General features: G+C 43.1%; 2 protein-coding genes across 8 annotated transcripts in view; one reads left to right on the top strand and one right to left on the bottom strand.

Moving 5' to 3' along the window:
• LOC102089226 (metalloprotease TIKI1) overlaps positions 1-19,953 on the top strand; it is a 106,127-nt gene extending 86,174 nt beyond the window's left edge. Inside the window, exons 7-8 of one of the 4 annotated variants that reach the window (XM_065045511.1) lie at positions 15,410-15,485; positions 19,778-19,953. In XM_065045511.1, the coding sequence (XP_064901583.1) occupies positions 15,410-15,485; positions 19,778-19,807 (106 nt within the window). In that variant the 3' untranslated portion in view covers positions 19,808-19,953. Of the gene's footprint in view, positions 1-15,138; positions 16,535-19,777 lie in introns of those variants that run through there. The other 3 variants (XM_065045512.1, XM_065045514.1, XM_065045515.1) reach the window with 3 other exon arrangements.
• Positions 1-27,191, bottom strand: part of LOC102095407 (neuronal acetylcholine receptor subunit alpha-7) — a 53,820-nt gene that overhangs the window by 1,500 nt on the left and 25,129 nt on the right. Inside the window, exons 3-9 of one of the 4 annotated variants that reach the window (XM_005508829.3) lie at positions 22,560-22,604; positions 20,933-21,042; positions 18,611-18,690; positions 16,534-16,701; positions 14,260-14,454; positions 12,888-12,974; positions 4,527-4,636 (exon numbers count right to left, since the gene is read on the bottom strand). In XM_005508829.3, coding sequence (XP_005508886.2) covers positions 4,527-4,636; positions 12,888-12,974; positions 14,260-14,454; positions 16,534-16,701; positions 18,611-18,690; positions 20,933-21,042; positions 22,560-22,604 — 795 coding nt within the window. The remainder of the gene's footprint in view (positions 1-4,526; positions 4,637-12,887; positions 12,975-14,259; positions 14,455-16,533; positions 16,702-18,610; positions 18,691-20,932; positions 21,043-22,559; positions 22,605-27,191) is intronic. The other 3 variants (XM_021296373.2, XM_021296374.2, XM_065045508.1) reach the window with 3 other exon arrangements.

A 27,191-nucleotide genomic window follows, 5' to 3' on the forward strand; every position in this document is an offset into this window, starting at 1 on the left:
CCCATCACCATCTCAATTGTTTAAGTCTAACTAAATGGCCTTGGCTGTTTTTTGTTTGTTTATTTGTTTGTTTTTAATTATTTGAAAGCCATTTTAATACTCCTTTGAAGAGTTCAGCCACATAATACAGCAAGGCTTTTTTCAAAAGAAAAATATATCAATTATGCTGGGCAGTTCAAAGTCTGAATGCTGTTATTAGCTGCTGTAATTCCGCTATGTTCTGGTGCAAAACTGCACTGACACATTGTGGGAGTGCTCTACCATGCACATGGCATGTTGTACCCTATATATTTCTTGTCAAAGTAATCAAATGAGCTAACTCCAGACAGTGCATCCAGTGTTTTTTTCCCAGCGAACTGATCTTCAGATGTCTTGTCTGAAATCTGAGCTTGTAGTGATTCCTTTTGTAAACTTTCCTGTGAAGGGCAATAAAAAGGCTGTGAAATCAGTAATATCTTGTGCAAAGGGTAGGAAACTAAATCAGTAAAATATTGTAATTATGAAGTCCTTCAGGTGTTGTGTGTACAAAATGAACAGTTGCAATGTGCTTGTGAGAGTCCCTTCAGGAAGACAGGTGGGCCTCTTTAATGAGAATAAACATGATCTCTGGTTAACTTCTGAGCTTTGGCTTTGGCCTCCCCATGGGATCCTGCTTCAGTCAATTCAGCCATGTTTGACTCAGGACCACACTTTGCCTCCAAGGTTGTTTTAGATGCAGGATGAATTGTCACCTGTGTTTGCACAATATAGACGCAGGAATGGGGAAATTATACTTAGTAATTTGAGTTGCTGCTCTAATGACAAGCATAGTGTCAAAAAGGAGGAGGTACTAATTACCACAAGAGGGATTAATAACAGTAAAAGCCAAAAATCTATGACCAGTGGAGGATGATTATACAATTTTTAAACTCTGTGACCCATGCCATTTTCTGTGAGCTTTTCTGCTTCTCTCCCACTAGTGAATCTTTTATCTTTCACCCTGAGAAACTATTTTCCTGTGATTCATATTATTCTGCTTTCATTGAGCCTTTAAATATTCTGTTATTTCCTCCATGGTCACCACAGACAAATAGAAAACTATAACGCAGCAACTTAAACAATCAATCCTACATTTAATTTAACCAAATTACAATGTCCTCTGATTGCATAAGGACACATGGAACAAAACCAAGGTCTTAATTACTAGGAATATTCCAACAGTGGCAGTGGCAAAGGGAAAAGAAAAATTAGTCCTCCAGTAATGTGAAATTCCAAAATACTGAGACAGACAAACTTTCTTATTAGAAAATGTTAATAGGCCTGCCTTAGCTCTGGAATGAGATGTTAGGTGAAAAAGCTCTGTTCTACAGGAATGCTACTTTTTATTTCAAGACAAAGTATTTACTTCTTGGGGAAACTGCACTTAGAATGAAACCCATTTCCCTTGAAAAATAAATACACAGATGACAGTGACAATTCCCTGTTTCCAAATGCCCTGTTTCCTTGAAAACACAAACACTAAGGCATCAGTCTGCAGCAGCAGCAGCTGCAGCATATGAGTTGCTGGAAAACAGCCCAGTCATGACGGTATGAATGTATGTTCTTACCTGCATTATCATATCTGGGTTTCCATGAAGAAAGAACACAGGTAACAGCTGCCTGCAGAGTTCAACAACTTAACACTGCTGTGACCCTCTCCATCAAGGTCCTCTGCTAACCATAGTACAGCTGTACTCCTAGCTCACCTACACCTGCCTGGCCTAGTCCCAAGGAGAGAGTCCCCAATTAAAGATGTCCTGATAAAGTGCATCAACACCTGAGCAAATCTGTGCACATTCAAGTTTTAAATATCAAAAGAAAAGCCTTGAAACCTAACAAACCTGGTTTAGACACAGCAAAGAGCCAGAATGCTTTTGCCTTTTCCCATAAAACTCTTCTTTCTCTCTGCTTGGTCTTCCCTGTCCCTCTCCTATGCCACACTCTTGGTTGTCAGCAGACGCAGGTTGACCTTATCCACTCTCAAACTCCACAGCTGGACCTTCCGTATTTCTCTTTTCCAAGCTAGCACAGCAGACATTATCAAAAGTGTCAAGTGGCCAGCAGCTATCACTCCTCAATGGAGTAGCCAACAACTTTCCTGACTGAACACCTCAAATTTAAACCCCTGTCTTGGAAAAAAGTCAGCTCTAGTAAGTCATCAAAGATTAGTGGAAAGGAAGGAACAATTCTCAGCAGTGGCGTAAGGCAAGAAGTGAGCACCTACACAGAGGCTAAATACTAACATTCCTTCTTCTTGTTCAAAGGTCAAGCACAGCATCCTTAAGAGACAGCCATGGAAAACAATATGCTTAACTGCAAACAGTTAAGAAAGCGAGTGTCTGGACAATGTGTTCAGTTATCTTCTAGGTCTGGTGGTGCTCCCACAGAAGCCCAATGCCTTCCCCTACAACTTACTCCAGCAGCTAATTCCATTTAAGCAGGAGGTGAGAACAATCCTGTAACAATAACCAATTAATCATGGTTAGAACTTTGCAATAAACTGGTGTCTGGCTCTGCCAGGATGAGAGACTAGAAATGCAGAGAACAAATTTCAGAGAAGCAATCTCCTTTTTTTCTGCAGATGGCTATCTTAAATTCCTTGTTTTTATTGAAAAAATCTTTCAGAGTGTCTCTATAATAAACATCTGACATAGGTGAGCCACACTCATTCCTTGCAGAGATGCCAATGCCAATTTTTGTAGAGTCAACCTCTTTCCTATACACTTGGCATTCACCTTTTTTCTCTTAAGGTGTCAGCCCTGTCAGCTTGCCTGGTCTACAGATTTCAGTGTCTGTCATCTGTGCTTCCCAGTAATGCCTTCCAGTCTTTGCTTTCTGATGGCATTTTTTTACTCTATACCAGTTCAGCTGTCAGGCCATTGAACAAGCTTCCTCAACAGTGAAAATTCATTGCATGTTGTGTTTCCAGACAAGAGAACAAGACACTGTTAGAGAGAAAGAACTGACATGCAGAGTGTGTGAGTAAATTTAACGTGAGCCATTGTGTCCAAGCTCCTCAAGAAAGCAGACAAAACAATAAAATTGTCCATGGGGGCTGTTATGCTGCTTGCAGACCCTGTCCACATAGACCTCTGAAGCATGTTAACCCAGACACATGCCCTCAGATCTTGCTTACATGCAGTATACAGGTTCATCCAGAATTCGCATGCTCTACTGTCTTGAAATTAAGATGATTTTAAATGATACAGCACTTAAAGAAATAATGGTTAGTATGCCTAATTGCTACTGAACTTTTTTAAATGTTATTTTTAATTATTTTCTTTCAATTTTGCATTGATGTTGTGGTTTATTTTCAGAGAGGCTAAATTAGAAAGCCATTCTGTACTTAGGCTGACATTGGTAACCATGTGACATTTAACATCATGTCTGGATAATTGTCTAGCATGACAAATGCAGTGAATGAAATACCAGGAAATTCTGTACCATCAGGCTTCTGTGGAACCAGGGTGGATAGTTGTCTGTGACTATTTGTATCTGCTTCTGCTTTCATTCTTTTTCTAAGGCATACCTTGCTTATTTTAAAATCTGTTCTTGGGAAAAGGAGACAGAAAAAAAGCCTACAATTTTCTTTTAACTTGAAAATCTAAAGGAAACAAATTCCTCCTGAAAGCCAGCTGGTGTTGGTGCCAGACCTCACTGGGCTAATAGAGTCTGCTGCTGTAGAGAAAAGAAGATCCACATGCTCATGCATTGAGAACTGATCAGGTGGCAGCACACAAAATTGTTTTTTCATAAAGACAAGTGGATGAGCCTTCAGCAGAAGGCAGATTTCCATGCCAGGGAAGTCCAGGCATCTCCTCATTACAGTCAGACTGAGCCCAACAGCATTTCCTTTCTGTTTCTTCTGGTAGTGCAGTAACAGGGAGCTCCAAGCTGTGAGAAGCATAGCTGGTTGGTTTCAGTATTCAACACCCTTACTACACTAAGGTATTGGGTTCCTAATCTTCCAGCAACTCAGGGAGACAGCTCATAACTGGAACAATTTCAAGACAGAAGTAAATTGGCCTCACCTCCTGTCTTTGTTTTGGGAGGTTACAGCTCTGTCACCATGTGCAGTGGGAACCTTTGTAAGGAACAAAGCAGACGAACTGCCCAGCAGAGACCAGTGTTTGTTCAGAACTTTGAAATGTTATATTTTATCAGTAGAGGCGTCTGCTGGAAAAAATACCAAAGGTGTTGTCCATGGGGTTAGCACTTTGAAAGCTGGTTCTGGGAAAGATAACTCTGCAATGGCTAAACCACCTCATTGTAAGTTTAAATAGAAAAACCAAATAACAGATACTAGTTTTAACAGAAACCCAAATTTAGTATGTTTGTTCCTTCCCTCCAATAGCAAACTTAACTGTCAAACGTACTGTCTGTATCTGACTCTTCGGATTAATGGAGAACAACTTCTGCCCTCATCTATAAATAGTTTACTATAGCTTTTAGATATTTTTTTCTTTTAGTAGGCTGTTGAATATTTCCCACAGAAGTTACTTACTTACCCATTTGGGCATCTTTCCTGCTTGTGGGTCATGATGGTGAAACTGCAGCACCAGCACTGTTACCACCACAGACAGACCAACAATTACCATGATGCTAGCAAAATACTGAGCTGCAAGTAAAACAAGCAGTACCTTAGGAGGGGAAAAAATCAAGCAAAATCAAATAATATTCCTTGGCCATTTCTCAATATATAAATTTGAGAAGCACTGCTTCTCATGTAAGCATCCTTTTCTCTGATCTTCCACACTGGAGCATCTGAAGCCTTGAAAGTTTTCAGTATATCTGCTCTGCTCCCTCCAGCAAGGGAAGCACTTAGACCCAGTGAAGGGCAATAACTGCTTGTTTTTTGTTCCCAGAGAGGAATGTAGGGCCACCTGCTAAGGACCTGTTTCCTGCCTTCTGTCAAAACAGTGAGAAGCTGAGCTGACCAGACCCACTGAACACCAGCATTTCCAGTTCTGGGCTGCCCTACGCTACCAGCAGAGATGATGGAGAGAAGTGTTGTCCTCATGATGTCAATGGACCCCCTCAGAAAGTGTCACTAGACATCCTCCATTGCCCCACCATTGCTCACACAGGGTTAGGCATATTTTTCAGCACCCTCCTCAGCCTTCAAGACGTTTGATTCCTATGAAAGCAAGCTAAACCCTGAGTGCTAAATTTCAGCCCACCGTACAGGAAAGAAATCAACATCTTGAAAGTCAAACCTGGAACTCAAAATCATATCTCTTAAGTGGCAGTCCAGCTTCCTCATGCCAGGAGTGAGGCTGATGCACTGGAGTATAAAGAGGAATTACCTACAGGGCTAGTGACACTCAGTGGCTGCCATGACAAAATAGCAGGGAGCATAACTGTTGGGTGATATGATGGGGTGATGTGGGAAAGAATGTAACACTGATTCAGATGGCAGCACCTTCCCACCCCCAGCCCTCCCTCCTGCAGCTTGCAAGAAAAGTCAAAAATTCAACATAAACTCTGAAGCAAGTTTTGTTCCATCTCCTTTTCTTACTGCCAATTTTCACTGCATCAGCAGCAAAAAGTTTGTTCATAATAATGAATTTCTCAGTGTTAAAGAAATCTTCTTGACCCTAGTTTTCCATAGCATAGAATAAAGTGAAAGGGACAGCAAAGAAACAGTCCACCCTTGAGACCAAAGAGGCTTGGGCTTTTAAACCCTGACAATCTATGCATCTGCTCTTCACACATCCTTCAAATGCTGTCCACGTGTCTTTTTGTCCAATAGTAATTCTATGTCTGAGGGCTTTCTATTTGGATACTCTTTTTCCGCCATCACAGTATCACAGTATGTTTGGGATTGGAAGGGACCTCAAAAGATCATCTAGTCCAATCCCCCTGCTGGAGCGGGAAGGCCTAGGTGAGGTCACACAGGAACATGTCCAGGTGGGTTTTGAATGTCTCCAGAGAAGGAGACTCCACAACCTCCCTGGGCAGCCTGTTCCAGTGCTCTGTCACCTTTACTGAGAATTTTTTTCTCAAATTTAAGCGGAACCTCTTGTGTTCCAGCTTGATCCCATTACCCCTTGTCCTATCATTGTTTGCCACCGAGAAGAGCCTGGCTCCATCCTCATGGCACTCACCCTTTATATATTTATAAACATTAATAAGGTCACCCCTCAGTCTCCTCCAAACTAAGGAGACCCAGCTCCCTCAGCCTTTCTTCATAAGGGAGGTGCTCCACTCCCTTAATCATCTTCGTTGCCCTACGCTGGATCCTCTCCAGCAGTTCCCTGTCCTTCTGGAACTGAGGGGCCCAGAACCGGACACAATATTCCAGATGTGGTCTCACCAGGGCGGAGTAGAGGGGAAGGAGGACCTCTCTCGATCTACTAATCACTCCCCTTGTAATACACCCAGGGATGCCATTGGCCTTCCTGGCCACAAGGGCACAGTGCTGGCTCATGGTCATCCTGTTGTCCACCAGGACCCCCAGGTCCCTTTCCCCTACACTGCCCTCTAATATGTAATTTCCCAAACTATACTGGAACATGGGATTGTTCCTGCCCAGATGCAGGAATCTACACTTTCCGTTGTTAAATTTAATTAGATTATTCCCCGCCCAACTCTCCAGCCTGTCCAGGTCCCGCTGGATGGCAGCACAGCCTTCTGGCGTGTCAGCCACCCCTCCCAGCTTAGTGTCATCAGCAAACTTGCTGATAGTACACTCTATTCCCTCGTCTAAATCGTTAATGAATATATTGAATAATATTGGCCCCAGTACGGACCCCTGAGGCACTCCACTAGATACTGGCCTCCAACTAGACTCCGCACCATTGACTACCACTCTCCGGCTTCTCTCCTTAAACCAGTTTGCAACCCACCTCACTACTCTATTGTCCAGACCACACCTCCTCAACTTAGCTGTGAGGATGCTGTGGGAGACTGTGTCAAAGGCTTTACTGAAGTCAAGGTATACCACATCCACCGCTCTGCCATCATCCATCCACCTTGTTACATTCTCATAAAAGGCTATGAGGTTGGTCAAGCATGACTTACCCTTGGTAAAGCCACGCTGACTGCCCCTAATAACCCTCTTGTCCTTGATATGCCTTGAGATGGCATCAAGGATAAGCTGTTCCATTACTTTCCCAGGGACAGAGGTGAGGCTGACCGGTTTATAATTACCCGGGTCCTCCTTTTTGCCCTTTTTGAAGACTGCAGTGACATTTGCTTTCCTCCAATCCTCGGGCACCTCTCCCGTTTCCCAAGACTTGGCAAAGATGATGGAGAGCGGTCCAGCAATGACTTCAGCCAGCTCCCTCAGCACCCGTGGATGCATCCTGTCTGGACCCATGGATTTATGGATGTCCAGACTATTTAATTACTCCCTAACCCAGTCCTCATCAACTAAAGCAAACTCCTCCATTGACCTGGCTTCATCCGGGGTCTCAGGGGTACAGGGCTCCCCAGGACAGCCTCCGGCAGAGTAGACAGAGACAAAGAAGGCATTCAGTAATTCTGCCTTCTCTGTATCTTCTGCCACCAGGGCATCCACCCCGTTCATCAGTGGGCCTACATTGCCTCTGGTATTAGTTTTATCTGCCATGTATTTGAAAAAGTTCTTTTTGCTGTCCTTGACCCCTCTTGCCAGCTGTAATTCTAAGGAGGCCTTGGCTATCCTAGCTGCCTTCCTACATCCTCTAACAGCAGCCTTATATTCTTCCCAAGTGGCCAGCCCCTGCTTCCATGACCTGTAAACTCTCCTCTTCTGCTTGAGCATACCCAACAGATCCCTATTCAACCACGCAGGCCTCCTGGCTCCCTTCCTTGACTATCCATCCAAGCAGCTCTTTTATCCTTCTCATCTAGATGGTCTCCAGCATCTGTTGACAGTGTTTTCTGCAGTCCTGGTCTTCGGGGCCCCCGTAACCAAGCAATCATGACTCACAATATGTGGCTCATGCTAAGTTTGGCTACTCATGGTGAAATAGGTTATTCAAACAAAAGAATAGCATACAATTAAAAAGTTAGTTTGATTAAACTTATTCTGCAACATCAAGCCTTCCTGAGGCCAATGCTTTAATTGCTTCAAGAGGTGGGCATGGCTTTCTGTGCCAAATGACTTATGCAGCTGGATTAGAAGAATAGTCCCAAGGTTCAGGTGAATCAAAACATCTGTGTTGCACTTACTCGTGAGAGAGTAGAGGCAACAGCCAGGCTTTTAGGGTTTGAGGGAATTTGTTGTGCAGTATGCCCCATGTAACAGAAACACAGCAGTGTTGATACTGCTGCTTTCATTAGTACCAGAAGTCACTAATTAACTTCTGTAAATTCTATGCCTTTTGATGCCACCAGACTTCAAAGGCCTGAAGTAGTCCATTTAAAATGGATTTGGCACAGATTTTTCACAGACCCTTGGAAAATTCATCACCTGGTTAAATTTGGGAACAACTTAGTATTACCTGACTCAAGATCAGAGACAACGATTAGCAGATGTGTTCACACTCCCAGTTTTTTATGCTGTATACCCAGGAATGGAGATCAGGAAAATGCAATGCAGACCTGCTAGTAAACAGGGAAAACAGTTTTCTCAGGAACAAACTAGGAACTGTAGGGGACTTGTGGACCCATAAAGAAAGAAGTTTTATGTTTTTGCCTGGTCATGGGTAGGGAAGATTGGCTGGATGTGCATTATCTGCATTTTAGGAGGGGGCCATTCTGTTTAAGGTAAAGTGAAGTTGGAAAGTAAGGATGGAGGAAATAGGCTATGGTACTTTAACTGTATTACCAGTGTCAGGCAATCACATATTGCAAGATATTTGTGACAGGTAGACTTATGCAGCCCAGGTAGGTGCAGATGCTGTATTCATTTCAGGGAGAGAAAGTTCTAAAGCCTCCAAGCAGCCCAGAGCCAGGGCAGGTGCTTGGCAGACATTGCTGCAGTGTACAACAGGTAATGGCAGAGTTTCTCAGAGACTAGAAAAACTAAAAGGTAGAGAGGAGAGATTCCATTGCTGGCTGATTTACTGTTACACACAGACAGCAAAGAAACACAGTAGGTAGGTAAAAAATTTCCACTGTTGTCAAGATTTGCTGTAGCTGAGACATGTTGTGCCATCCATTAGCTCTCATTGATAGTAGTAAACAAAGACCATCCTCTCAGTCCAGCTGGTCCCTCTTAAACATGAAAAGTTTTAAAAGAGTGAGAGGCTTCAGGTTTTGACTGTGTTTACCTTCTGGTTATGGTACTTGTAGAGAGCACAAGAGCAGAGGTTTTTTGTCAGTGCTTTCAAATTTTTCTCCCACATGCTTTTGAAGGATAGAACTGTGTGTTTGAAAATTAAAACTGTTCTCTCTCTGTCTGTTTTACACGGTGATTAGTGCACTCAGACCAATAAGTTAAGGTGCATAATACATCTGGAGTTCTCTGCATTTCCCTGTATCTTTTCATCAAGCAATTAACTCCAGCAGTCTACGTACATAGATTCTTGATAGAAGTATTTTTAAAGAGAGAGTTAAAAGTAAGTCAAATCACAAGTGCAGTCAGACACACTTCCTGGGAAGCATGAATAGGTTATACTCAGAAGGGTAAGGTTAGGACACAGCTGCTGCTCTATAATAGTGGTTTGAAAGCCTTCTAGGAGCTACACTAGAGATTTTAAGTTCCGGGAGGGACCTCAAGGACCCTGTAGTGAAACAAGCCTTGTTCATATAGTTGATTTGTGCTGAGTTCTGACCGAGCTGTTTTATTTCTACACGTGATGGGACTTTAAAACTTTTGATCCAAATGACTGAGCAGGTTTATGTTGTTATGGCTGATTGATGTTTTAAACAGAAACAGGGGCATCTTTGCCCTAGTTCCCAGACTTCTTCTTTCTTTGTCATCATGCATGAGTTTACAGAAGGGCAGGATTCAGCTTTTGAAACATTGCAGTACCTTGGTTTGCATGTGTGCATACTGCTGAAAACTGTCTTTGGATATATCTTGTTCTCCCAAAAAGGGAGGCTCTCCTGAAGAAGGGCAGGAATAGGCATACTGCTGGGCAAGTAGCTAGTTACTGATGTGAATGGAAGCCTCAAGAAAGATGATTGAGAGCAGGGGGCAAATGCAGAGCATTTGCAAATGCAAATACACAGCCTGTCCAACTGGAACGTTTCTTGGCATGCAAAAGGACTGGCTCACTGTGGAAAGGAAAGCTCTACCAGTCACTCTGCGGTGTAGAGGAGCAGCATGGTCCTGGTGTTCAAAGGTGCTGAAAAACGTGTTGATGACTTCGAGGCCAAGTTTCATCACTTGCTCTTTTACAGAAATAACTTGGGTTGTTTTTTAACATGTATTAACACAACAGTCAGTAGGCTACATATAAATGGGTGTCCATCATGTGAAGGAGTTGCATGTGCAAAATAACAGAGTCTGTGCTCTGGGCAGCTTTATAAGCAGACAGAGAACACAGATGACATACCAAGGAAGTAGGGAACGACTTTTAAGAGAGGAAGAAAAAACTAAGTGTCTTGCCCCACCTGCTTGCTTGTGATTATTTAGGCTGAGATGTGTTTGTAAATGTAAGTTGAGGTAAAGGGAGAGTGGCCTCAACTAAATAAAATTGGGATATCCTTTCCACTTTTCTTTTCAAATATGCCCAATCTCAGAATTTAGTTCTTTTCTTAGTGTCATATTAGACCACATTTCCGTTTCTACCTCAGCAAAGACACTCCAAACTACAGCTGTGAGAATTTCCCATGTTATTATAGTTAAGTACTTAAAGCTGAGGTCTGAAGGCATAGAAATTTAAGAGGTACAGCATGTCAGGTGCTAGTGTTTTCATACTAGTGAAGTCTGGGAGAGTTCATTCAGGCCTAGATAGGTAGGGATGCATGTTTGTTTTTAAAAACCTAAACCCTAAGTATGTTTTTATCATACATCATTATTTTATGGAGCTTTTTAAAGTGTGTGTGGGGTCACATTTTCAGAGCATCTCTGCTCCCACATGCAGGAAGACAGGTGACAGTGGCTTTTTTGCAGACCAGCAATGGATCTTTCTACTTCAAGACTGAATTACTTACATCCTTCTCAAGCCACATACTTTAGAAGGTTTGTTTATTCCTGTAATGTGGTGCTAGGCTTGCAGATTCTTCACAAAATCAAACAAGTTGTCCAAGTGTCCTCCTTTTCCACACATACATGTTTTTCAACTGGACCAGAGATCACACTGAAGAACTGTCATCATGATCTGATATATCCAGTTCAGCAGCTAAAATATCCCATTTGGGATCACCTGTAAGATCACTGTGGAGATGTGTTACTCTGTTAGAGTATGGATAAGGTTTTAAGAGCTCAAGATCTTGTGAATTCACACAGCCTAGCTTTGAACACTTGCTGAACAAGGGCTGCCTGAGTGCAGAAGCCAGTCTTACATTGCGAATTTGGAGTTGAGCAAGGAGACAGGAGCAGAGCTTTTAACTTGGAATACTGTGGAAGGAAGATTAGAACCCAAATTTATATGGTGAAACAGTGGACAAGAGTGGAAAGAAAATGGTGCTGGGTGGCCAGAGCACGAAAGACCTCAGGAATGCTGAAACACGTGGAGGGTCATGCCTCCAGAGTGAGAAAATGCATGAAATCTGGTAAATATGCAGGAGCAACAAGAACTCTGTATGTGGTCATGAAACCATAACATTGCTTGGACAGCTGATATGTAGAGGGACATCTCTCACTCCCAGAATGCTCTGATGCATAGGTAAAAGCTCTTCTTCCATGCTTATGACATGGAAGTTGGACTAGATGACCTTTGAAAGTCTGTTCCAATCTAAAGTATTCTATGATTCTACGATTCAGTGAAAATTACATGAAGACTGGTCCAAGATGCCTTGTGTCTCCTCCCTACACACGAAGTTCCTCTTATAATTGTAACTGCCTCTGTGGAATCTCAGGTATATGTTCTGAGTAAATGCTCTTTTGTTGTATTCATGATATAACTCGTACAAGGCTTTAATTATACAATGGTGAGGTGTACCTTCCCTCAGAACCTAGATATATTGTTGAATATTCTGTATTTTTTGTATTTTCTGTAATGTGTAGTTTACCTGTTTGCAAACATAAACCTTAGCTCAGGAGCTGATAATTAAACAGGTTCTGAGTTTTCCTACAGTGTTCATACTTCATTTTGTGAACCAAGTACAGGTTTATTTTCTCTGTCCTGCTATAAAGTCAGTGGATAATGTTTTCTCCAGTTCACAGAAACTAAGGCCACATGCAAGGTAAATGGATGGTCCTATGAAAACAGAGGATGTAACAAAACCTGTCTGGCCCACATTCCCAAGGTGAAAATCTGTCGCATAGTTTTCAGTACATGTTTAGAAGCATTCCAGTGATAGATTTGAATTTTGAAGAAAGACAAGAAAGGGGAGGGGAGGGGAAGGGAGAGGAGAAATGCATAACAGCAGGGAGGGCAGGTGATGTGGAAGAAGATGAATTTTGTCCAGCCGGCAGCACTGAGATCTTCTAAAGATCACACAGCACACAGCTTCATCCAAAGTGCTGTTGAAGGGACTTTGTGGACAGACTCAATGAAACTAAAGCCAGGGCTGAGTAAAATTCCAGTATCCCACTCATGCCTGTGCACTTGTGTACTCCAGCTTTGTGCTTTGCCTACCCAAACCTCCATATTGTGTGTTGTCTCTGTGTCCCCTCAATCCTTGCAGTTACCAGTTTATCTGATATTTCCAGAGCCTTTTCGTAGTCCTCATGTATGCTCTTTTCATACATGCGAACAGGAAAGCCCGGTCAGAGATATACTCCTGACATTGCTGAAATTAACAAAACCGGTCAGTCCTCAAATAGTCTTTGAAAGACTATTGAGAAGCATCATTCCTTGTGCAGAGAGCAGAGAAAATCAACTTACCTATTAGAGGGACTGAGTCAGAAGTTGCAGGCATGATCTCAGCCACAAGCAGCATGAATACAGTCAGCGAAAGTAGGACAGTGATACCTGCAGGGAGTGAACATGGAGGAGAAGAATGAGGAACATGTACTCTGCAGCTGCTCCTCTGATGTCTTTGCAGTTAAATATAACCTTGTCCTGATCTGTGGCTGAGCCAAGCCTATGACTTCATGTTTTTCAATGTAGATGAGAACTTCCACAAAGTGAGAGCATTTCTGGCTGCAATTTTATCTGATATATTTTCACTTTTCTCAATTACACCTGAATTCTTGCTTTTCTTAAATTATTGGAGAAATCTTGCCTCTCAAGTGAAATGAAGCTTGCAGAACTGGTAAACAACATTGCTTTTCTAAAACATACTGCAAACAAAACCCAGATGGTAATAAGGGAGAAACTTTCACAGACATGCGTCAAGGTTTTGGCTATTGCATATTTTACAACACTCTCCAAAGGGCTGCAGCCTGTTTCAAAATAAGCTCTTTGTCTGGGAATGTGGTTGCTAAACCTAACTGCCCTGGTACTGAGAAATCACAACATCAGTGCAAGAACTTTATCTCCTGTTTTTGTGTCAACATTGTATTTCAGCTCAAATAACTCTTTTTCTTATCTCCATCTGATCGTTAATAGACAGTAATTGCAACTCCCAATGACTGTGTTTTACTTCTTGTAACAAAGTCTCCTCGGATCACTGATTTTTCTGCTAACACTAAGGGTGCTTCATGTGTTTGTAAAGCACTCTATCCTGACTGGAGTTGTGCACAATTTACTCTTAGGGTCTTGCCTAGACCCGTCCTGTGTATTTCCAGCTTTGTCCTCTCATATGTTGGAAGCAGCCCTGCTGTCTTTATCAACACACATAACACAAAATCTCATTTAGCCTTTCCTTGGCTGTCACTGCTTTGCATTCATGGGGCACTCATGGCTTGGTTGTTTGAGAACTGAACATGGAAGCTGAAAATCCAGTGTCCAGTTGCTGCTGCTCACAAAATTTCATTCTATGTCTTAGTACGTCCTATCTGAAAAACAGAGTTAGTCAGCTGTGAAATGCATTGAGACATACTATTGAACAGAAAAACAGGGATGACAGAGTACTATCACTGCTGCCTTTGCCAGTGACGATTTCTGCCTCATCCCAAGGTAAACTCCAAAAGATTTTAGAAGTGTTTCATGCAGGATGTGTGAATGACATACAGAAAGCTGTTGGCCTCGTTAATGCAACCAAACAAGTGCTGTTGCTCCTACAGAGAAATCTTTATTCATCAAGCACCATGAGGTATTTATTTTCCATTTTATGGGAAGGGCACATTAAAAAAATGAATTCTTTAGCACTTACCTAAAGAAATTTTCTCCCCTGAATCAGCTGGCAAAAGGAAAACAAGCAGTGCTAAGCCAGATATGAGAACACAGGGAATTAGTAGGTTCAAGCCATAGTAGAGGGTGCGTCGGCGCATGGTTATGGTGTACGTCACATCTGGGTATGGTTCTTTACAGCATTCATAGTACTTCTCATTCCTCTTTCCTGGGACACCTATAGAGAGGGAGATCAGAGAAGCAGGGAGAGATACGGGAATCCTGCCCCTTGTATGGGCTAGGAACAAGTTGTTTACAGTCCAACATGTGGCACCCACCACACATTGTCCATTGAAGAGTGCTTCAAAGAGTTCTCTGGCAATTTGTCAGGGAGAAAAGACATCCCCAAATCAGTTACCAGGCAAAAATAATTATCTAATCCTTGTGGTCAATGATGCACGCATGAACAAACAGACTGAAGGGGACAAATTATAATGTGCCTCTGTTCAGTGTCATTTGAAAGCTGAAATACATCACTCCAGGGTTAAATGAGCGAAAGTCACTTTTAGTGTGTCAGTGTCTTCAGCAACATCTGAAGCAACAGTGTAAAATGTCTACTGTTCCTAACACCCTTCTGTGTTTTCTAGGGTTTGTTTTCATGTCTTCTGAGTCATTAGAACCTGGCTAAATTAAGAAAGCTCATCTGGGCCAGATCAAAACAATTCTGAGCATACCAACCTCAACAAGGAAAGATTTGCTAGCAGCGGCCAAAGATTTACCCAGTAAAATGTGCATTCTGCCTTCCTGCCTATAGAAAACAGTGACAAACAGCTGATGTCACATTCACTAGCCCACACAGCAGATTTTCTGGTTCCTATCTTTCTGTCAATCTCTTATACACATTCGGTTTTTTTTTTTTCAGGAAAAACAATGAGGACACGGCTTAATTTTCAAAAGGAGTGTCAAATTAAGCTTCAAGTCTGTCATATCTGAAAGTTAAGAGACATAGCTGTCCAATATATCTGTATTTCAGGGCTGGTCATGGTGACCAAGCTGCAACAGACTGAGATGCTGCATGGCTGGGACTGCAGGAGCACAACATAAGTCAGAGGAGCAGGAAGAACTCAGCACCTTGTATCTTTCATGCCACCATTGCTCACCACTTTTTTTTTTTTTTTCTGTGCACATGACAGAAGACACGACAACGCGTACATTTTGGCAGGAGCGTGGCAAAGTCACCGTAAAGGATATGGCCATGGTTTTTCTGAGGTACCACTTAATGCTTTTGCTGTGTGAGCTAGATAAGGGCCTGTCACGGTTGAAGACAGTTAAACCACAGGCCCGTCTCTTAATCAGGTATGCAAAGTTTTTGGACAGAAATAACTGCAACAAAGGGGCACTGAAATGGATGGACTTGAGGAAGACTTCACAATGGAGTCCATCTTCTCATGAAACTGAATAAGGATTATCTTTCTTACTGTATTATTTCTCAGAACTCCAGAGAATGGCAGGATGATGGGTCAGGAGAGGTTTAAGTTGGACATTAGGAAAAGGTTCTTCACCCAGAGGGTGGTGGAGCACTGGAACAGACTCCCTAGGGAGGTAGCCACAGCCCCAAGCCTGTCAGTATTCAAGAAGAGGCTGGACAACACCCCAGACATTTTCTGTGAACTATGCAGTTGTCGTATGCAGGGACAGGAGCTGGACTCGATGATCCTTGTGGGTCCCTTCCAACGCAGGACATCCTATAATTCTATAATAGTTCTGGGCATAGATTCCTCTTTTTAAAATAAAGATATCTCCAAAAGCATAGAAGGGAAGAGAGACATACTGATCTGCATTTATTTGCAGTTTTTATGAACTGGTAGACACTTTGATGGTTTTCGTGGTGAGAGAGATTAATTTCTGTAAAAGCTCATTCCATTTTAGCCAAAACAGTGGTGTTTAGACCAATCGATTTTTTGCTGACATGTTAGAGTAGATCTGACAGTAGTGTTCCATGCACCTACATGAGACACATCCAAGTTTGGTACTTGCCAAACTGCTTAGATGCATCAGGTCTTGTAGATATCATTTATGTACTCAGTTGCAGGGAATTACTTCAGAACACAGTCTTTTCAGACTTTGTTTAATGATTGAAGCTGAAAGATTGTCTCTGATCTGTGATTTTTTTTTTTTATGTTTTTTTTTTTTGCCTCTTAACATAGAAACTTTTAGTATCTGTATTTTATGCCCCATTAGAATTTATTATTCTGTGTATGTTTGGAATTTGACTTTGAAAATTAGACTACTGAAAAATATAGGCCAGCTTGTTTACCCACTAAATCCCATTCTCCATTTGAGATGTAGTTGGAAATATCAGCCTCAAGCATCTGGAGGTCAATCAACCAGCCGCTGTGAGTCCAGGAGCCAAATTTTAAATCACACTTCTGCACATCAAAGGGGAACCAGCGGACATCAATGTAACATGTGCTCTTCAAAATGCCTGTGGATAGAAATCAGTCAGAATCAAGTGTGTGCAGGGTGCAATTCATTTCTACTCTTATCTGTTTGTGAGCAACTTTCTTCTCCAAAAGTCTGTGTGACATAGCCATGGAGGATCTGACGGGAGCAAAGACTGCATAAATACCTACACAGTGTGACTGAATTTACTGTGACAAGCTTTTTGAAAGGAGTTCCTTGTCAGGCCCTCAAATAGGAACACTGGTCCTTGAAAATACATTGTTATGCTAAAGCTTGCTTGAGGCTGGGCTTTGGTTTTTAAACTGGGCCTTGAATTTCACTCTGGACATGTCTAGTCCACTATGATTATTTCATGTGACCTTTTAAGCAGCTTAGGAGATTAATACTTTTACAAGTTTTGTTTTTTAAACTGGGCCTTGGATTTTACTCCAAATGTGTCTAGTCCACTATCATTATTTTATGTGACCTTTTAAGCAGCTTAGAAGATTAATGCTTGTATATTATTGCAATCCTAATTTTTTTTTGTTTATTCAGCTGAGAGAGAAAGAAAAAGAAAGCCACCACCAACAACAAAACCACCACCACCACATGGATGTTCTAAACCTAATTCTTAGGGCTGTGGGACTTCCCCAACTGTCCAGCAGCATGCAGGGCTTGAAGAGTGGGGAAGACGATCTGCACAGACTGCATCACTTGTAGCTGGTGGCAAAGCATAGAGGTCATCCCTGCAAACCCTCACACCTTTGGGCTGCACTTTGCAGCCTTCACCTTCCCTCACCAGCTCAGTGCATGCTGGCCAGTTTAGATGCACCATGTGAAGGAGGGGTAGTTTCTACTTCATTGGAAAATTATCTCCAGTGCTGCACTTAGACAACCTATTTGCAGTAATTGTTTCTGTGTACTCCCCAAAACACCCACTAATGTGAATTCCAGGTCTGAGTCACCTAACTGAGCAGAATTTGGTGTTTTGCCCTAAGTTCTTGAGCCTTTTGAAGATAAAAATCCCCCAAACAGATATCCTTAATAACTATGTTTGTCTGCTGCTGCAAATGCTGGGGGCATGGGGGCATAACCATATGTGCAAAACCATGTGCCTACGTAAACATTGCTGCTCTGGGGTGGCTGAGTTCCCTTCATTTGTCACTTTACATTCTGGGATGTCTGGCTCCCACCATCATGGCCATTTTTGGCTCCCTGGAGAGCAAACTTACCGAGGCTTACTCTGTCCCAGTGAAACTGTAGGGAGGCTTTAAGGTGTCTCAGAGGTAGAGATCAACAGAGGACCAGCTATCAGTGAGGACCTATTTTTCCCTGGTTGGCCCTCTGGACGTGCTTGGTGTCAGTCTGCCGCCAGCTGTGGCACAAAGTTTGGGCGTTTCTTGACTGACAGAGCAAGTAACTGTGGGAATAGCCATTTTCTGGTAGGCTCTGGATGTTGGACACTACGGGCACTGAATCAGCAATACAGATGGAAAGCAGGCTGAGACTCGAGCCTGCTTGGCTGAGACCAGTCTCAGTTTGTCTTTTCAGCTGAAGTTGTAGCCTCAGCCTAGCAAGGACTTAATTGCAGAGGGAGTGCTGCTCTCAGGGTCTCCTGTGATCACGCCTGTCCACTCTCAAGAAAGAGAGGCCTGCATTTGAAAACATGATGTGAGGGTGCATACCACCTTGCTTTAGACCACACCTCAGTTAGGTCTCTGAATGTTCTAAGACAACTGCTCAGGAGAGTGATTTATTGATTTGTGAAGTGGAAATACACCACTAATAATGGACTTAAAATATTTCAGTGGCTCAGTCCCATAATTACACAGCTTGTGAAATTTCCAGAGACTACTTCTAAACATCTTGGTTTCATTCATGAAGGAAAACTGCTTGTACTTATTCAAAGCTACACATTGACTTAAAGTAAACAAATGCTTTCTGTACCCTACCTGGAGGGATATATTGACAGGATCCAGAGTAATTCACCAGCACATTTGTGTGAAATGTTGCATCAAATCTTTCATCCGCACTATGACACAGTATTAAAAAAAAAAAAAAAAAAAAAAAAAAAAAAAAAAAGAAAAAACAAGCTGATATTTAAGTTAAGTTGTGGTGTTTGTTGAAACAAAAATTATCTTTTGGCTGAATTTAATATACAGATGTCTGAATTAATGTCCTACACTTGGATGAAGATTTTACTCCCGATCTTTATCTCGGCTTTTCATAGACACTGTTGGCTTGCACATGTTGTTTGAAGGCTGCAATGTTTTCAAAGAAGTGAGAAGCAGAGCTGCTGGATGTCTCAAAGAAAAGACAGAAGTGACATGAGCAAAAGTGTCACAGTAGCGGTATGCAAAGATGGGACAGTGGCAATGATGAGGCTTCTCTGGGGCTGCTGTCAGAATCAAGGAGCTCACAGTGTCAATCAAGTTATCTGTCAGCCATATACCTATTTTAAGAGTAATGATGGCCTCAGTGAAACAATTCTGCAATCTCATTATGATGCAGAGGGTCCAAGGGTTTGCTTAAAGCTATGGAGGAAGGAACTGGGGAGAAGTTGTTTCAGTTTTGAGGCTTGTAGGAGGAGATTCATTGAGAGTCCAAAAGCAGAAACTAGGTGAAAGGGACCCAAAGAAGATAAATTCTTTAGGATTCCATCAATTCTGAGAATAATAATGGAATAAAAAGCCAGGTAAGGACAAGAATTCTTCAAGGGAGCAGGCCTGTGGGCTTGCACCAGAGGGTCTCTTGGGAAGAAATTAACTAGGAAAGGTTCCTCTGGCTGATGCTGTAGAGCCTTGCTTGTCTTACAACCTGATGTGGAAAACTCAGATTCTCCATTCCTCCTGTGGTCTGCTTTTTATTAATGTCTGAGTCCTTGTTCTTCAGTATTGTCTCCAGTACAAAACAAAGAAGGGGATAAAATTGAAAAGACTAAGTGCAGAATGAGTGATAAATAGGGAGAAACATAAAAGGTTTTTATAAATGCAAATGTCTTGATTTTGGTTGGAGTAGAGTTAATTTTCTTCCTAGTAGCTGTCATAGCTATGTGTTTTAGATTTAGCATGAGAAGAGTGTTGGTAATACACTGATGTTTTGTTGTTGTTGTTTCTAAGCAGTGTATCAAGTCAAGGACATTTCAATGAGGAGGCTGGAGATGCACAAGAAGCTGAGAGGGGGCACAGCCAGGACAGCTGACCCCAACTGACCAAAGGGATCTTCCATACCATATGACATCATGCTCAGTATATAAAACTGGGGGAATAAGAAGGGAGGGTGGAACATTTGTAATGATGGCGTTTATCATTTCAAGTAACTGTTAAGCGTGATGGAGCCCAGCTTTCCTGGAGATGGCTGAACAGCTGTCTGCTGATGGGAAGCAGTGAATAAATCCTTGTTTTGCTTTTCTTGTGTGCATGACTTTTGATTTACTTATTAAACTGCCTTTATCTCAACCCATAAGTTTTCTCACTTTTACTCTTTTGATTTTCTCTCCCCAATTTCATCACAGGGGAGTGAGCATGTGGCTGTGTGGTCCTTAGTTGCCAGCTGGGGTTAAACCACAAAAGCAAGGAGACAAGGAAAAGAAAAAAGACAATATATATCCATTACTTGCTGGAGAAAGAAAGAAAAGGAAACACAGGATAAAGAAAGCTGCAATATCCTGCACTGTCTGTGCTTCACTCTGCATGAACTATGGCTCATGACATTTCTAGCACAGTGGCAGAAGTCCAATGCGGAACAGGGGAGGAACAGGTTAAAGAAGTGTAAATAAAACAGATTCTAGTTGGTAGGGCTAAAATATCTGTTGAGAGATCTTCCACTCCATTCAAGACTGCAGAATTGCTGGCTAGAGAGCTGGACTCAGCTCTGGAGGAGGCAAAGCAGATAAGAGAGTGTTCAGAGGAAAGAGCAATGCTGGATAGATTTGCAAAATATGTGTGATGAGGAAAGTGAGAAGAAGATCTGTTTGTTTAGATCAGGAAGGAAAAACTATGGTGGAGACAATAATTTTTGAGAACTGCCATGGTAATAATAAGGAGAATATGGATTGTTTTCTCTCTGCATTCACTGGCAATAGGTAAAGAAGGCATCTGCAGAACTACAGCAAAGAAAACTTGCTTGTTTGCTTTTATTGTTACTGTTCAAAAGTCAGAGCTAAATCCCCAGATGGCAAAAGCTCCAGAATATCAGTGAAGCATTGCTGATTTCCAGTCTATAATGCTCTAGTTCTAGGTTCCCACTGGCAGCTGGCAGAAATGATGGCTTACCTGTTATACAGAAGAATGTCTGGAACCCAAATCTGGTCAACTGGAAATCGTAAGTTCTGTACCCCTGGGTATTCATACTGATCCCACGACAAGTAAACATCGACCCAGTACTGTTGGTAAATACATACATCAGATTATATGAGCTGATAAAATCTTCTAAAGTGTCTGCAGTATCATGGGAACAGAATGGATTTTGCCAGTAGCAACAGCAGTAGTAGGATAGTAAATACTTGGCTTTATTTATTAAGAAATACTGGCATATATACTGAGGAATCCATAGTCTGATGACTGAATGCTGTGAGCTGTATTTTAATCTAGTGTCTAACCTCTTCACCATGTGGCCTGAAGCCAGGCATCCCAAACCTTTTCTGGTGGGCTGGCAGAAACACTGGCGGTAGGCACCTCTCTGAGGCATGCTGATTCAGAGCTGAGGTGGTTTGAATGACCTGGGTATCATTACTGGTGTGTGGACCGTGGTCTGATAGTCCCTATTTGGTGGAAATAATTTAATCTGTTACAAAGGTTGAGTGATACTTTTAATAACCGCTTTTCTATGAGGGGTAGACAAGTGAACCCAATGGGTTGTTTCTGGAGCCCTCTCCTCCACCCCAACAAAAACAGTTACTTCAGGAAAGGTGTGGGCACAGCTTTTGTGCTGGACATTGTGACTTACACCAAAGCTCTGTGGAAGGGCTGTGAGAGGAACAGTTATTCATGCTGTAACTGAAGAACACCTCTGCAAAGGACAGGACACCCACAGGCTCTGTTCTAACAATCCTATAGTCCTATAGGTTGGTCCAGGTTATTTTTTGCAATAGAAAACAACTCATTTCTGCTGCAAATCTGAGCAGGAAGCTGAGGAAGAAACAGCCTGTTCAGTTGCACCCATCAGCATGTGATAGTGTTTGAATGCTTTTCCCTCCAGACTTGCATCTTTACTGAGGGCAAGCCATTAAGGAGATAGTTTTACGGGGCCATAAGAAAAGATCATATCTCCCACCATGGGCAGCCAGCAGCAGACCTGACAGGGAAACACCTTCCCCCAAAATCCTCAGGGAAGATCAGTTTTGTTTATCCTGCATGACTGGTGCAGGTAACTCCTCCACTGGAGCAGGTTGCAGAAAATGGAGGAAGAATGGTTATGGATGGGGTTTGTAAAGCACAAGGTAAGGCAGTTTTCCCACTGATATTCCCTGGGGTCTGCCAGCAAAATTGCAGCATGGGGCTGCTTGTGGTCACTGGCCACCCCACCACCCATCCCAAGTGGTCTCCACACAGTCCAGCATGGCTCCATCATATGTGTTCAGGGACAAGTGCTAGGGATCTTTGTGCACTGCACTCCCTAACTTTGGGATCTTTGTTCCTAGGTCACTACATCCACTGGTCTAACAATGTGGTTGGTTTCACATTCAAAAGCTCAACAGGTTTGCCCAAAGGATTAATGCATTCTCCTGAATTTCATTTTCAGTGCTGAAGGAGCACTAGAGGAATTTCAAAAGACTCGAAATGCCTGCTTGTTTCACATTACAGACGAGTTAAAAGAGGGTGATATAGCTTTTCAGCTAAGAAATCACATTTGGTGGTTTGCTATTAGAAAGGGTTTTCTTTATTGATACAGGTTACTCACCATTTGCAGCCAAGCATTTGTGATCAACACCTGATTCTTCTCATCCTTTGAACAAAGGAGGGACAGAGAGGAGGAGAGGAGAGGAGAGGAGAGGAGAGGAGAGGAGAGGAGAGGAGAGGAGAGGAGAGGAGAGGAGAGGAGAGGAGAGGAGAGGAGAGGAGAGGAGAGGAGAGGAGAGGAGAGGAGAGGAGAGGAGAGGAGAGGAGAGGAGAGGAGAGGAGAGGAGAGGAGAGGAGAGGAGAGGAGAGGAGAGGAGAGGAGAGGAGAGGAGAGGAGAGGAGAGGAGAGGAGAGGAGAGGAGAGGAGAGGAGAGGAGAGGAGAGGAGAGGAGAGGAGAGGAGAGGAGAGGAGAGGAGAGGAGAGGAGAGGAGAGGAGAGGAGAGGAGAGGAGAGGAGAGGAGAGGAGAGGAGAGGAGAGGGGAAGGGAGAGGAGAGGGGAAGGGAGAGGAGGGGAGGGGAAGGGAGGGGAGGGGAGGGGAGAGGGAGGGAGGGGAGAGGGAGGGGAAGGGAGGGGAGGAGGGGAGGGGAGGGGAGGGGAGGGGAGGGGAGGGAGGGGAGGGGAGGGGAGGGGAGGGGAGGGGAGGGGAGGGGAGGGGAGGGGAGGGGAGGGGAGGGGAGGGGAGGAAAAGGGATGAACCTTCATGAGCAATTTGGTTACAGATAGAAGAGTTTCTGTTTCTTTTAGGAAACCCAGACTCTTGAGGTAAATAAACACAAACTTTCTGGAGTAGATTGTGAGCTCAGTGGAAAATCACTGAACTTCATTCTATGGCCCAGACAATAGTGGTTGTTTTCTGTCTTTTAGACTTACAGACCTTCTTCATTCATCATAAATGATCAATAACAGCAGTGAAAAAATAATGAATCACTCCTACTGCTGGGAACAGTTAGACTGCTGCTTACCAAAAACACTCCTTCCTTCTAGCTATTTGTTTCAAACAAGATGATTTCCAATACCACACACTATGCAGTAGTTGGAGAGATTTTATGTTGTATTTGCTACCACCACAAAACAATGGTGAAACAAGGCTGTAAGTGCTATTCCTCTGGAGTATCAGTTCAGGCTGTTAAGAAGGGCTGGCTTTGGGCAAAAGGGTAGCACATTGCAAAAGGATATAAATGCTGCCTGCGAGCAAGCTCACACGTTGCCTGCAAAGAGCTTGAGTCTGTAAGTTCAGACACCTGCATGCATTTGTCATGGGGAAGCAGCTGTGACACAACAGAAACAAAGAAACCCTACTCAGCTGGCCTCCAAGGGCTTTGGGGAGCCACAGGGTGCCCAGCTTGCTGCAGTTATCCTGTAGGTGCAGGACTCTGGGGTGATACTGCTGCAGTGGGGTTGGAGAAGCAGGACTGCAGAGTGACTGTGATGCGGATACCCAGATCCACACCCCTGACTGGCACAGCTGCAAATACCACCACAGGAATGCCCTGTACTTCCCATGAGCTGATGCTTCAGTACTCAGTGGGGCTTTATGACTGGATACCCAGTTTTCTCCACATCAGGGAGAGCTGTTTCCTCCCCCTCAGAGCATCACCTGTTTGCAAGCCTTACCTCTCCAGAGAAAACTCCAGCTTTTACTGGGATGCATCCTGAAGCCCTTTCACCTTTCTGCTGCTACCCAAATTGTGGCAGCAAATACATGCCTCTGTGCAAACCACAACCCTCCTCCAGAGGCCCTGTCCATCTGCAACTCCCTTTGTCCCCTTGGTTGTAACTCCTGAAGAGACTGTAAGAAAGTCCGCAGTAAAATAAGAAAAGAAATATCACACACATGATATGTTTTTTGGACGCTGAGGATTCAAAGGGATAAACACAAACTTGGAAAAGTATAAAATCCTAGAATAAACCAAACCAAACAACAGAGTGGGTAGCTGATGGGGTCATCAGAGTTATCTGTGTCAACTGACGTGGGAAATGAAAGCAACACAGAGGCTGTGTCCCAGGGATCCTCACAAGCCAGCCTTCCTGTCCAGCAATGATTCCTCATGTGTCTTCTAGGGATGGCCAGCATGATGCTCACTTGAGTTGCTCGTTAAATACTAGCACTATTTTGTGTTTCTAGCTGATCAATAATTGCTTTATAGTTCTATGCTGCACATGTTCTTCTTGCAAAGTGTTTCTGTGTACTTCTAAAGAAACCTGAACATGATGATCAAAAAGATGGGCTGCAATTGTTAGACAATTCCTCTCCTGTGTGAGATGAAGGATTTTTCCTGTCTCCATTTCACTCTGTAGAGAAGGGGAGGAGGGGATCTTCTTTTTGTTGGCTACCTGAGAGCCCCAGGGAGATTAAGGTGCAATGTAGATCTGGGAGAACTATGGATTTCTTGCATGTGGAGATCCCTCTTGTCAGGAGCCTTTCGTGTATGGCTTTGAATTTACAAGGAAATTCCCTTTTGCCTCACACAGTAAGCTTATGTTCAACAAACTGTGAAGAAGGACATGTAGGGCTTTTGTATTTCACAAAACTGTTTGTTGCCCTTAACTGCTCCTTTGTCACACCTCTGTGAACTCCTTGTTCATAGATAGGTGCTAATGGCCTTGGAAATCAGCCATGTATTTCAGTTAGCATTAAATTTATTATCTTGGGTATGATTTGCCTCCTTTTCACAGGACTACTGCATTCACCACGTTTGTCCTACTTCTCAGATTTGTAGTCAAAGGAAATCTTGTATAGTAGAGTTCCTACAGGTCTACCTACAGCGTGACCATGCCCTGCATGGTCTTACTCCTCTTGCCTTTTGACAACAGCAGTAAGCAAGAACACTAAGTCTAACCAGGGCTTTGGGCTACTTAAGTCTCTCTCAGCCTGGGGGAAAAAAATGTCATTTCAGGATGTTATCATGGCTATTCTGAGTCTATTATCATCCTTGCCTTCAGGCTGCTGAGCTTTCAAATGGTGTTTGGCTTTATGGACAGCAAAACACAGAAATTGTTCATACTCAGCACTGATCAACAGATGCATCCTGATGGGTCCCTATCACAGAATGGAACAGAAAGTTTTCCAGACAAGGGTCTGAGTTTGCAGAAGCGGCAAAGTTCCCTTTGCCATGGGCAGGCATTTGTCCAGGTATAGATCTCTTGCTAAGCCCTTTCTAGACAAGGACCCTGAGGAGCCTGGTCAGGGGAAGAGTGCCTGCTGGGTTCCCAGGAGGTGAGGGCTGTGGGAATCTAGAGTCTGAATCCATCTTCTGTTTAGAGAAAGAGACTTTTAAGGGCAGAGGTGTTTCTGGAGCTTTCCGTCTTTGCAGGTGTGATCATTTACTGGGCCATGTAGCTTTGCACCTGTAAGGAAGTACAGGATATGTCAAAAAGATGGACCCAATTGAGAGGTGTTAGCTATCGTCTTGATGTCTGTACAGCAGGTAAAGGGAACACGGAGCATTTATAAAAAGGTTACTAAAACTTGATAATTCATTAAACAGTTTATAAATTTTTGTGTAATTGTGAAATATACTGTTTTGAAATTGTGTCCATCTTTTTGAAACATCCTGTAGTTTGGCCTTTGGAGTAGGCTGGTTGCCTCACATTTCCAGAGCTGCAGAATTATAGCTCCTACTGTCTTCATCATGACCTGTGGCCTGGGTACTTCTCTGAGATATCTGGTCACAAGAGCAACTGTATTTGTCTTTTACAAAAGATAGTTACAGGCAATTATGAGAGTGTGTGTGCCTTACTCTGTCCCAAGAGGTCACTGACCAGTACTGGCTGAAAGACCTGGGGTTGTTCAGCCTGGAGAAGAGAAGGCTCCACGAGACCTTACTGTGGCATCTCAGTACTTAAAATGGGCCTATAAGAAAGATAGGCACAGACTTTTTAGCATGGTTCATTGTGATACAAGAAAAGGTAATGGTTTTAAATTGAAGGAGAGAAGATTCAGGCTAAATGTGAGGAAGAAATTTTTCACAGTGAAGGTGGTGAAACACTGGAACAGGTTTCCCAGGGAGGTGGTAGGTGCCCCATTCCTGGAAACATTCAAGGCCATACTGGATGGGGCTCTCAGCAACGGATCTAGCAGAAGATGTCCCTGCTCATTGCAGGGAGTTGGACTGGATGACCTTTGAAGGTGATCTGTGATTCCATGGTTCTACGATTCTACTGCTTTCTCTAAGTAAAAGCTATTGCTTGAGCTTGGGAAGTGCTGAAGGCAGTTTACTCATTGTGTATCATTGGTTTGTGTAGAGACATCTAAGTTTAGTTGTGAGGATGTCTTTCCTCCCAGAAGAAAACTTGAATAACCCATCACACTCCTTTGCCTGTGCGAGGTTTCTGTCTCACCTGGCACTGTCAGCCTTGGGGATGACCTTCCCTTCGTGTTGTACAGGCTCTTAGCTCCCAGCTCTCCCTGCAGTAAATCAGAGAATGTCCTGAATTGGAAGGGACCCATGAAGATCGTTGAATCCAACTCCTGTCCCTATATAGGACAACCCCAAAATTTACACCATGTGTCTGGGGGCATTGTCCAAATGCTTCTTGAATACTATCATGCTTGGGGCCATGACTACCAAACCATTTTCTCACCAAAAGCTTCCTAAAAAAAAAACAAAACCGAACACACCACCACCACCACCACCACAAACCCAAACCCAAACAAACAAAAAAAACGCCAAAACTAAACCAAAACACAC

The sequence above is a fragment of the Columba livia genome, chromosome Z, assembly GCF_036013475.1.
Source record: "Columba livia isolate bColLiv1 breed racing homer chromosome Z, bColLiv1.pat.W.v2, whole genome shotgun sequence".
Classification (NCBI taxonomy): domain Eukaryota; kingdom Metazoa; phylum Chordata; class Aves; order Columbiformes; family Columbidae; genus Columba; species Columba livia.